The sequence below is a fragment of the Montipora foliosa genome, chromosome 6, assembly GCF_036669935.1.
Source record: "Montipora foliosa isolate CH-2021 chromosome 6, ASM3666993v2, whole genome shotgun sequence".
Lineage (NCBI taxonomy): Eukaryota > Metazoa > Cnidaria > Anthozoa > Scleractinia > Acroporidae > Montipora > Montipora foliosa.
The window spans coordinates 42,301,693-42,314,192 of NC_090874.1; the positions used below are offsets into that span (position 1 = coordinate 42,301,693).

Consider the following 12,500-nt stretch of genomic DNA (forward strand, 5'->3'; position numbering starts at 1 on the left):
GAGAAAGGCAAGCTTTAAAGGTAAGGAGAATTTTCTACGTTATTTCTAGATCTTGCTTCGTACTTGTGTGTTCCACTGTGAACATTATTATTTTGCATACAACGAATACTTCATTAGAAGCATTTTGCATAGAACGAATACGTACTCCAATATTTCTTGGGAACCAGTTTGTTCGCCGTTTTGATGTAGAAAGAAAATAAGAAAATAGCTTTGAACGACCAAACAAGATAAAAAATGAAATCAAGTTTAAAAAAAACGAATTAGCTATCGCCGTCACGGGGACTTCGCAGCCGTCCCCCATCCAAGTACTAACTAACCTCATTCGGAGGAGCTTAACTTCAGCTGACACTTGGACTAGCATCAACGATTGTGATCTTTATGTTAAATTCGCACATAGATCTTGTCGAACTTTATAATTATTAAAGGCCTGGCCAAACGCTCGCAACATTTCAACGCAACATCTTGCAACATTGTTGGGCACAACGTGTTGCGAACGTTTGGCCACCCTGTTGCGATATGTTGCGTGCGTTTGGCCAGTCCATTCAACACACGTCGCAACATCATGCAACAATGTTGCGTTGAAATGTTGCGAGCGTTTGGCCAGGCCTTAACACTTGAAAAAAAAAAAACGTACTAACAAAAACCAGGTGTTATGCCGTCATTTTGTCAGATGTATCCTTTGTTTCGTGAGTTGTCAGTAAACACGCAAGGTATAACTTGATCACAGGCGGCCGCTAAAATCGATGTCACTTCCGATTTTGCGATTTTACTTGTATGACCAAAAGTACGATAGAAAAATTGAACTCTGATGGAACGTAACAAAAATCTCCCGAAATGTTTTTCGCTGATGGCAAATTGTTTTATTCTCGATCGACACTTCCTAAAAGTTCCTTCTGCTCTCCTTAATGTTTATTTACTTTTTCGTCAATATTTGTTTTGTATAAAGCAGGCTAGCAAAATCTGTACCTTGCTTTGTTCGCATTTTTGAGCGTTAAAATAGAATTTTTGGGCGTATGTTCCTGACAGCAAAAGTCGCATATTTTAACGTCCCCCATCCAGATACCAACCCCGCTGGAAAGGGAAAAAAAAACTTTAGTAACATTGGTCTTGGAAAGGTGTCAGAAGCTCAGAGTACACGCTTAAGCTTGTGTTGAAAAAGAAGTTGTAAATGATCAACATATCGGCTTTGAAGCCAAATGTTTCTCGATTTCCTGTTATTTTCTTCAATCGTTCTGGGCTTAGTATTTTACTGAACCACATGTCTTCTTAGAGGGTATATAGCAAAGATGTCTACCATGGCACCGTGATGATTTACGATACCAAACAATGTCGTGTACTATTAGAGCTACATATTGTGCAAGGATTTGAATCTCCTGGAAAAAACAAAACGCCGCTCAGTTGACAGTTATGGAAAAAAACACTGTCAAGTTACTGCACTACCACACGCAATGCGTTCTTGGCCAAGGACTACGGTCAAGTACTATTGTACAACGTACGGTACTTTTTCAGTGCCGTAAGGGGCAGGCACAGAACAGTTTCGGCTGTTTGTCTGTTCTCTCGAAAACGATGACAAGGGTTTTTTTGGGTTTTTGTTCAGCTCGAGTGTAGAATCAGGACGAACTGTTGTAGTTTCTGATAACTATTTACTACTTGTAGCTTTTGTTGAATTTTGAATCGGTGATAGAGAGAGTTTTGGCGATCTCAATCCGGACTGGACTACTGGATTTAAGGATTTTTCTTAACGAGATTTCAAGTTATTGTGGAACGTTTGGTACCAAGTTACTGAAATCAAGATTATGGAATTGTAAAATTAGAACTTTGGACTGGACTATACAACACGCAATTACGGAATTTTTTAGCATTGAGAGAAATAGAGCACGGATGTTGTCTTCTTGTCTTCGCCACGGCAAATTTATACAGTTTGCAAGGAACTAAACCAGGATTACAGAACCAGACGTCGTTTACAGGGCCCGGTTGTTCGAAAGCCAATTACCTTAATCCAGGATTAGCGTAAACTTTTGTTTCATGTTTTCAACTTTTTGGTCACAGTTTCCTTTGCTTATTTTTGTTTTTCAAGATGGACTTCTTCTAATGTAAAGTTTTTCTGAATATCAGCCTTGAACAGCATTTAGGAGTAGAGGATAAAACTCGTTTTAAAACCCAGTTTCTGAACAACTGGCCCAGGATGATAAGTTGTTGAACTGTGATTTGTAATAAGTTTTTCGGATGATTTAAGGCTGATCCTGTAATTTTTGGATGAAAGGAGTTAACGAAGCAAGTAAAACTGTAGGATTTGACTTAAGTCTCCTTCCAAAAAATAAATAAATAAAAGATCCCGTATCCTGATAACCTGCTAATAGGGCTTCGTTGTTTGCATTTGCAAATTTAGTAACATTAGTAATGAGTTTTTAAAACAAACAACTTTAAGTTATATTACAGATGTATCTTTCTAGTAATCTTTCGCCATTTTCCGAAGTCTACCTGTACTTGAAGTTCACTGTAACTGGACAATTTGTGTTAACTGTTTGCGCATTCCACGGATACGCCCTTGTAGGCGTCTTGTTTATGAATAGGATCGAATATCTTTTTTGGTGATTTTGATGTTGGAGGATTGTGAATAAAACAGAGGATGAAACATGGAGGTATCGAAATGGGATATCGTGTTAACAAGAGTACTGAGCTTAGATTTGACCGTGAATAGAGGCGAGTACTTTCCTGAATAAACCTGGTACGACCTTCTCTGTAAGCAAATCTTTTAATGTCGAACACGGAGGTCGAAGAACCTTGTGGGACGACGCAACACGATTCCTCTGCAGTGACGACTTTAACTATTTCGGCTAACGCGATGGCTATGACTCGTGGCATTATGCGTCCAGGCAAATTGAAATTGTCTTCCACAGAAGACATGGCAAAAAACTGGAAAGTCTGGAAACAGATGTTGAACAACTACATGATCATTGCCAAACTTTGTTTTCTTCATTGTATAGGGTCAAATAATTTCAATGGTTTTCAGTTTGATAATCCAGAAGATAAAAACGACTTAAGTAAAATGATTGAGAGATTTGACCAATATACCATAGGAGAAGTGAATGAGACATTTGAGAGATACAATTTTAATTCAAGAAACCAAGAAGAGAATGAAAGTATTGATGCCACAGCTCTTCGTACGCTACGAAAACATGCAATTTCTGTGATCTGTGTGATTGCATGTGTGATTGCATGCGTGATTCTATCCTTTGTGACCGAAAAGTCTGAATAGTAGTACTTGGCATACGACAAGGGCACCCCAAGGCTCCTTGTAATGTATAAAGACTTTCTAAACAGATGTTTTTATCACCTAGAAGAATTTTGTCTGTTGCGACATCTTAGCTGAAAATTGAAGTGTCCGAAAATTTTAGGGAATGAAATCTTCATTTCAGAAATTGCTAGCTGAACGAACTTCCCAGCGAGCCATTTGCTTACCCGAAACTGCAAGGTGACCTTTTTCTGTTCCAAAAATTACAAAAATTTCCCTTCCGAAAACGTAAGGGACTACTTTTCCCATGGTTGCGAATCTTTTAGGTGATGTTTTAGTGAAGAAATCTATAGAACTCTGTTTGGCAACGTGGAACCGAAATTCTTAGGACAGCTTGACTCTCCGGAACACGCGTTTCCCCAATTATCTTTGGGTGTCCATGATACGTGACAAGCACACACGCAAACGGCTCTTGCAGGAGAGAAAGGTAGATTTAAAGAAATGTATTGACATCTGCAGAAGCAACGAAGCCACAAATCCACAGTTGAAAAGCAATTACGGCCGCACAGGGCAAAGACTTGCATGACGTGAAAGATGATCAGAAGAGACGCTTTGACAGATCAAAGAGAAACCGGAAGTAAGAAGAACAACAGGCAAAGTCATGCAAATTTTGTGGCCAATTTCACGTCTTTGAAAAAGGAAAATGTCCTTCTTGGGGAGCAATATACTCAAAATGTAAAGGAAGAAATAATTTGGCTTTAAAATGCAAGAGTAAAATCTACAGTCTGAGAGAAGATTCCGAACAATCAGACGAGGGCGATGTAGAATACATCACAAGCACCACTGACAGATCAGACGTAAATACATGCGGTTACCGGAGAAAACTACCCCAGAGAGATCTATACTGACAGTTGAAGTTGACAGTGGTGCTTCAGGTAATGTGATCCCCGCGGGGCTTTCCCCAGATACACCACTCAAGCAAACAACCAAAACACTCCGGATGTGGAATGATACCACATTGCAATCTCCAGGGTCCTGCCGCACAATTCTTGAAAACCCCAAGAATAGGAAGAAATTTTCTGTGGAATTCCTAGTGGTAGAAGAGCACCTAACACGGATCTTAGGAGCACGGGAAGCTCAACTAATGGGCCTGATAACGGTCAATGAGGAAAACTTCAAGCCTTACACGGCTACCGCACCGGACGAGGTCAGCGGTCAAAAGTCTAAAGACAACTGAAGAACTTGTCAAACACCACCCTGAAGAATTCCAACAAGAGTTAGTAACACTACCTGGGACGGTGCATTTGGAAGTGGATCAGAATGTAACGCCCGTCGTAGCACCCCCTAGACGTGTACCAGCCTCACTCAAAGGCAAACTGAAGCAGGAACTGGACCGCCTTGAGAAGACAGGAGTCGTCACTCCGATGGACAAACCCACCCCATAGGTCAGTGGGCTAGCTGTGGCAGTCAAGAAGAATGGTGCTTTGAGGATGTACCTTGACCTCCGACCGTCGAATATCGCTTTTGAAGAGAAAGGTATCAGCTGCCGCTTTTAGAAGATATACTGCCCGAGCTATGCGGGTTACCGGCACTGCGTTCTTGCGCCGGAATCAAGTAATCCTACCACTTTTGCCACTCCCTATGGCAGATACCGTTGGTGTCGTCTACCTTTTGGTCTGTCTGCATCGTCGGAGATATTCCAGAAACATCTACACCAGGCCCTCGAAAATCTGGAAGGGGTTCTCTGTATTGTATATGACATTTTGATCTGTAGAAAGGGCCGGAATAATGAAGAGGCAATGGTAGATCACGACACGAACTTCGATGAGCTTTTGCAAAGGTGTTTGAAGCAGTGTGTTGTTCTGAATGCTGTTAAGATGAGACTGCGCCAAACGGAAGTACCTTACATGGGCCACCTGTTGTCCAGAGGTTGTCTGAAACCCAACCCCACTAAGGTGGAGGCCATCATCAAGATCCTGGGACCACAAGATTAAATGGTTTTGTAAACTATTTAGCACAGCTTCTTCCAAAGCTGTCGGAAATTATAATGGAGCCCATACGCTGTCTGACAAAGAACAATACTCGATGGCACTGGTCCGATGAGCAGGACAGTGGATTCCAGAGAATACAACGGATGGTCACATAAGATACAGTGCTGATGTACTATGATCCCCATGGCAATCTTACCATCCAATGTGATGCAAGCCGAAATGGCCTCGGAGCAGGTTTATTACAGAATGGCCGACCCATTGAATACGCCAGCCGTGCATTAACAGAGATAGACAAACGATACGCGCAAATTGAAAAAGGAATGCTGGCTATTGTTTTCTCCCTCGAACGATTTAACCAGTATACGTTTGGTCGTCATGTCAACATAGAAAATGACCACAAGCCACTAGAGATGATTCCACAGAAGCCGTTCTCCGGCGCGCACCACGGCAATTGCAGTCCATGATGATGATGATGATGATGATGATGATAGTAAGCTACAGAAGTACGACTTTACAGTCTACTACGAATGTGCCATAAACACGCACGTAGCAAACGCGTTTTCGCGAGCTTACCTCCCGTTTGAAGGAGATGATGAGGATGACCTCGAGTTCGTGACTATGGTTAGCTACCTACCCATTTCCAACAACCGTATCGACGAAATTAAGGCGGAAACTAAGAAGGATCAATCTTTACGAAGCTTATCTGAAACTACTCTCAAAGGACGGCCAGAAGAAAAGAAATTTACCCCTGAACTGACTCACCCAGATCATTTCGATATACGGGATGAGTTGACCATTCAAGACGAAGTAATTTTTAAAGAAAATGCTGTCGTGATCCCTAAGAATCTTCGTGCAGAGCTGAAGACAAGAATTCATTCTTCCCACTTAGGAATAGAGTCGTGTCTTAAAAGAGCACTTGAGTGCATCCACTGGCCTGGAATGTCGTCCTAAATTAAGCAGTACATCTCAGCATGCGAGATATGCAGGGAGCTTGATTCTTCCTCTCAACTGGTAGTCAAAGAATCTTTGATGAGCCATGATGCACCCTCTCGCCTTTTGGAGAGAGTAGGCACCGCCATTTTCGCCATTGATGGTAAAGAATACTTGGTTACTGTTGACTACTACAGCAACTTTTGGGAGGTTGACAGATTACCGGACACCACAGCTAGTACCACCAATCTAAAGCTTAAAAGTTACTTCGCCCGTTATGGTAACCGTATACATGACCAAGTCGTCAGCAATAATTGCCCACAATTCGCATCGAAAGAATTTGTAACGTTCCCTAAGACCTGGGACTTTGAGCACCCAACCAGCAGTCCTGGGGACAGCAGAGCAAATGGCAATGCCCAGTCTGGCGTAAAGACAGCCAAGCGTCTCTAACGGAAGTCTAGTAGGTTTGGAACATATCTGTACCTGCCCTTTCTTGACCACAGGAACACCCCTACATAAGCGATGACTACCAGTCCTGCACAACGGCTGATGGGAAGAAAGACCAAAACGCTCCTTCCCACGACACAAACCCTTCTTATACCAAAGGGTACTCAGTCTGACATAGTCAAAAGTCAATTGAAAGAATCCCAGCAATCCCAAGCCAAATATTACAATAGGAACGCAAGGGATCTGCCAGAACTGAGCAAAGCAAAGGGGATACAGTGCGAATGAAAGCACTTAAACTAGGAGACAAGTCGTCGCAGAAGGCCCTTGTGACAGCCCGGCTAGATGAGCGGTCGTATGAAGTGGAGACCGAGAGAAATAGACAACATCTGAGGAAGACGCCAGAATCACCAATCCAGCCAACGGGGTCAGGTCACGTAAGCGACCTTAGCAGTCCCAACACAGTCATGCTTAGCACTCCCATCTCCACTGTACAACCGACTGACCAACCATTCGTGTCATCGACAGATTAGGGTGCTACCGCTCAGCATCAGGGACCGGCATATCTGAAGGACTATGTTTGCTCGTGAAAAGAGATCCTTTCTGAGTAAAAGACCGGTGCCTTTTGTTACAGTTAGAAAGCTGATTCTCAGGCAGTTTTTATTTCAATGTTTTGTTGAGCCTCGGACTCTTGCGAGCGTGTTGTTTTAAGTTTAAGGCATTTTGTTCCTTTCCTTTTCTGTTCTTTCTTTCTTTTTTTTTTATGAAACGGAGGATGTTACAATGTGCGTGTGATTCTCTAACGATTAACTAGTTTATGAATAGGATCGAATGTCTTTTTTGGTTAGTTTGATGTTGGAGGATTGTGAATAAAACAGGGCATGAAACACAAAGTGCTTGCACCTAAACTGAGCGGATCAGTTATTTTATTATTTTTTGAGCCTTTCTGCATGCATTATATTCCGCATAACTATGCGACCGTGATGCAGAACGACATATTTCAGTTTAACGAATTGCAATATTATTGTAATTTATTTCACATTGCCAATGTGAAATAAATTACAATTACATTGAATGATGTGGAGAGGTTTTCCCAGAGGATTAATCTTGTTGAAAGAATGAAAGGTAACCCTAGCATAAGAACTGGCGAGATAAGGGAGCGACATTGCTAAGAGTTGGACAGGTGGTAAGAAGAAAACATCGTGCAAAGATTTACTCCAGGCCTGAAAGGAGTTCCCTAAGAATAGGAGCTTTCACCCATCCTGAAAGAAAAAAATGCTAATTGAAAGTCAAGGTCAATGCAATAAAGCTTGACAATCGTGCGTGACAATTTTATGTCATTCACTATGGCACGTCACTTGAGATTTACCGATCCAGATTCCAAACGAGTTGCAAAAATCTTGACGTCATAAGAATTTCCAAAAACACGAATTCCATATTTTAGCTGCCAATTGATAGGTTCCATTCATGGTCCAGCGAATTCGCCCAAAAAATATTTTTGGCTTATTTTGTATCAAATGGTCGCAATGTCATTGTAGTCAACAACTTCTCTCTTAACTTTTCAGTAAAACGAGAATAATTGCCAAGCATTTTCAGACGAAGACTAAAGTTGGGAATACACCTCTCGTTTTTTGTTAACTACTGACCGATGAAACCCATCCAAATACCAATAACAAGGAGTTCCTAAGGCAAATCCAGACAAATGAAAATCTACAGTAATTTAATTAAACACCTTAGTGGCAACAACTCCAAACATGTTTTATTGCGTGAGAACTCGACATTGCTTACATATGGCCACAAATTATCCAGAACAGTATACTACAGCGTGTTGTTGGGCAACTTTAGACAGCGTTTACACGAAGGCGGTTTCACATCGACGTGGTTTCACGACATCACAGTCGAATGAAATGCCATTTCGCGGTAAAATAGTAACCGTATTGAAACCGATGCAGTTTACACGACATATGACATCGTATCGTTTTCAAAACGCTCCACCTTTGGTAGCATTTTCACATCGGTTTCGGTAACCGTCTCGATCGGTGTTGTAAAATGAAATCTAAGTAATTACTGTCAAGCAGAGTGAGGAAACAGATTTTACATTTGAAGACTGTAGGGACTCAGTTAGGCGAAGATGTTCAGGTAGACTATTCCAAGTCTTTGCACCATTGTAACTAAAGCTCTTTTGTTAGTGATTCCGTTTGAGGGCGGGGAAGCACAGATTTAGAGTTTTCACCCCGCAGGTTATAATCGGTGGAGCTCCCTACAGTGCAAAATAGCCCCGTTAAGCTGTTCGGTGAATTGTTGTGTTTTACTTTAAGCATGACCATAGCCTTACGCATAACGTATGGAATAAGTACTCGACTTGAAAGCGCCAAGTGCGAACGGAATAATCGGGAAATGATAACGTTTTCACACCAAATACCCGCAAGTAAGTCTTGGGTAATGATGACGAGATGGCTGAAGAATGGCCGTTTTTATACTAGAGACGCATAATTCGTCTGGGACGAACTTGGGCAAACATTTTTTCTGCGTCTGTTAAATTCGTCTAGTATAAAGACGGCCACAAGACGCATTATGCGTCTGGACGAAGAATTTATTTTAGTGCGTCTTCGAAGACGCACTAAACTGGAAAGTTCGTCCAGTCGCATTATGCGTCTAGTGCCCGTCTTTATACTAGACGAAATTAACAGACGCAGAAAAAATGTTCACCCAGGTTCGTCCAAGACGAATTATGCGTCTCATATAGTTCGTCCCGTCTTTACACTAGACGGATAACATGAGAGACGCATAATTCGTCTGGACGGATTATGCGTCTCTAGTACAAAAACGGCCATTTGGTTGGTTTGTAAATAGAACACGAACGGACCTGAGTTAAGTGGAGCACGTTTTTCACCCGATGGAAATTTTCACCGCAATTTCCGGAAATTTTTTGTAAATGGTAAACAACCCATGTGAACATAATTGTGGGGAAACTTCTTGCCATTTGTCATGGTGCCTCATACGCGGTAGTAGCGAGCGTTGCGCGAAGTAACAGGTACGGTGTGTCGGTGTAGTGCTTCGAAGGAACCGATTATAGTTCGCCCGAATTGTTTAGCGAGAACAAGACGGAATAATTGCAAGATACTCAAATACCGCGCACTGGTTGCTCGGTTGGTTGAGTATCGGGCTTATATTTTTGCTAGATTTTTGTGCCTTTAAGTTTCGGTTCGTTCAAAGTGTTAGAAAACTTTCGAATAAATGCAAAACCGTGTCATGGGTAGCTTGTAAGCATTGTTGGGGATAGCAAATACTCTCACATTTTCGAATTCTAGTTTTGTTACCAGAAGAGTTTTCTCCACCAATTTTTCACTCGGTGTACTTGTCATTAATAATACACCGTTTCAGTTCCTTCCAACTCCCCCTCGTGTTTAGATGAGGCTATGGAAACACGTCTCCTTAAATGCCATCTAGTATGCTTATCGACGACAACTCCTGTTATTTTTCTACAAGAGACTCTTTCTAATTCCTCATTACCGACTTTTAAAACTGGCATTTCTTGTAATTTGGATAAACGCTGCCTGGTGCTATTTTAACAAGCCAAGTATTTGTTGAACTAAGTAGGTCTGTCTTTTTTGAATGCAGTCGCCTGAAACCAAATTGCTCATTCACCAATAAATTATGGTCGGATAAATAAGCGTAAAGCTGGTCAAACATCTTGCAGATGATCGGTAGGATGGGAATAGATCTGTTGTTGTTTAGGTCATTTCTTGTGCCCACGTTAAATAAGGGGCTGACCCTAGCTTTTTTCCATTCCGACGGGAAAAACCCGGAAGAAATAGTACTATTAAACCACAGGCAGACAACGCTAAAGATGCGAGAGCGCGTGACGTCACGTTATTTTGAGACAGTTGTAACGGCCGATTCAACTGATAGAGGAAAATGTTCCATAAAAACTTCAAATCGCGATGTTTCTTTTCGAAAGCTCATTTTATGGACAGCCAGATAAATGAAGTTCACTCACCTACTATTTTCTGCGTTGTCCTGAGTGATTTGGTGGGTTTTTGGGACGCTTCGATTTCCTCTTCAGATCACACGCGTCGTCACATACAATATAAATAGACAACAAATCTAGTGAAGCTATGATCCTCGCAGTTATGAACGCAATTTTTGCAATTGCGTAAAGAAGCGTGAAAAATTCAGGACTTCAACGGAGTTTGAACCCGTGACCTCGCGATACCGGTGCGACGCTATAACCAACTGAGCTATGAAGCCACTGACGTTGGGAGCTGGTCATTTGTGGGTTCTAATGTTCCCGTGAAGTCCTGAAATTTTCAGGCTTCTTTACGCAATTGCAAAAATTGCGTTCATAACTGCGAGGATCATAGGATTTCATATCCGCAGTTCATATATGATCCATTTCATATATCATTTCATCGTTGATAAATAGACAAGGCGTGCAACTTCCAAGACCCCTCACGGCCGAGTGCCTCCAGAATTTAGCCGAATTTCTCCCACTTCCAAAGGTCGCTCGCCTCCCAACCTTGGGCACGTAGAAACTCGATAATTTTACTTGCATCGTGCCAAAAATCATCAAATTTACCCAGCTCTGCAACCTCAAAATCCTGCTCGGATGCCTCGCTCAGGTTTTTGTTATTGCCAGATGATGTGGACAGAAGTCATGCACCATTGAATTTGATCGAATCAAATTAACCAATCAAAAAGCACAGATTTTCCCCAAGAGGGACAAAATTATAAACCTGCGCTCTTGAAGCATATTTAAACAACGCAAAATAAAGTAGCTAATCAGAAAAATGTTTAGCCAAGCCCAACTGCTTTACAGATGTTTTATCCCAAACCACCACAGGCGACTCAAACTCATAATTCGAATGTTCAGTCTACCTAATTACAATTGAAACATGAAATGCTAAAAAAATCGGCAAGTCCTAGTTTACAGCGACGAAATAAATAAAATAAACTTACTTTTACTTCATCTTGTGTCCTTGTGTCGATTTGAGGCGTTCTGGGCCAGTGATCACTCCGCGACCGAGGACGATTTAATCCGAAAAATTGGCTTCATTCGGCGCTTGGATCGATCGCCTGTGATACCATTTCCTGTTTGGACAGACCTTGGAAGTCCCTTTGCTATTACCGTGGATTCGATTCTTTTGTCATAACTTACATTTGAATTTCTTCTAGACACTGAATGCAAATGATGGCGGAACAGGAAAAAACTGAAATGGAGCCCCTAGTGAGACAGTTACCTGATATAGGTGGGTAGGTAGCTCAATAAAATAGACATAAATATCTAAACTGAACAATTGTCGTTGTAGCCTGCAGCAGGGTATAGGGGTTTGTTCCAACAGGCTGTTGAACGTTGTTAAAAGCGCCGTTTTAATTCACTTCTGATTGAGTTTTTCTTTCATCATAATTAGTTGATGCGATACATGGTTACCATTTTTTCCTTGTTTGCAATTTCCCAGCGCAATATCCAGACTTTGTTAAAGAAGGTGACCAAAGTGGATCAGGTGAACTGAGTGAACCAAATGTCTACGGGGAAGAAAGCGATTCTTGTGGCGAAGCAAACGAAACGAATGAGTCAGATGACCAACCAATGAATGAGCGAGGTACTCCCGATTTCTTTTTTGAGAGGCTGCGATACTTTCGGCCAGCTCCGATACCTCGGCCCCGTTCAAACTACGTGCAGTCAAAGTGAGGCCCGGTTTAAACGTGGAACTTCATATGTTCCGAATGTAATGCAAATGTGAAAAATCTATTGTTTTCGCTCATTTGCATCAGATTCAGCATATGCGAAGTTCGACGTTTCAACCGCGCCTTACAAAAGGTTTTTATTCTCGGTTCGCAGACGCATAGGACGCGAATGCTTGTTACTTTTTGTAAACGTGAAGCGGCAGTGAATTGAG

The 12,500-nt window shown here is 41.8% G+C and overlaps 1 protein-coding gene across 1 annotated transcript in view; it reads left to right on the plus strand.

Moving 5' to 3' along the window:
* The window catches only part of LOC138005584 (uncharacterized), a 36,716-nt gene that overhangs the window by 751 nt on the left and 23,465 nt on the right, over positions 1–12,500 (plus strand). The window contains exons 2-3 of the mRNA XM_068851790.1: positions 11,776–11,849; positions 12,060–12,203. Coding sequence (XP_068707891.1) covers positions 11,783–11,849; positions 12,060–12,203 — 211 coding nt within the window. The 5' untranslated portion in view covers positions 11,776–11,782. The remainder of the gene's footprint in view (positions 1–11,775; positions 11,850–12,059; positions 12,204–12,500) is intronic.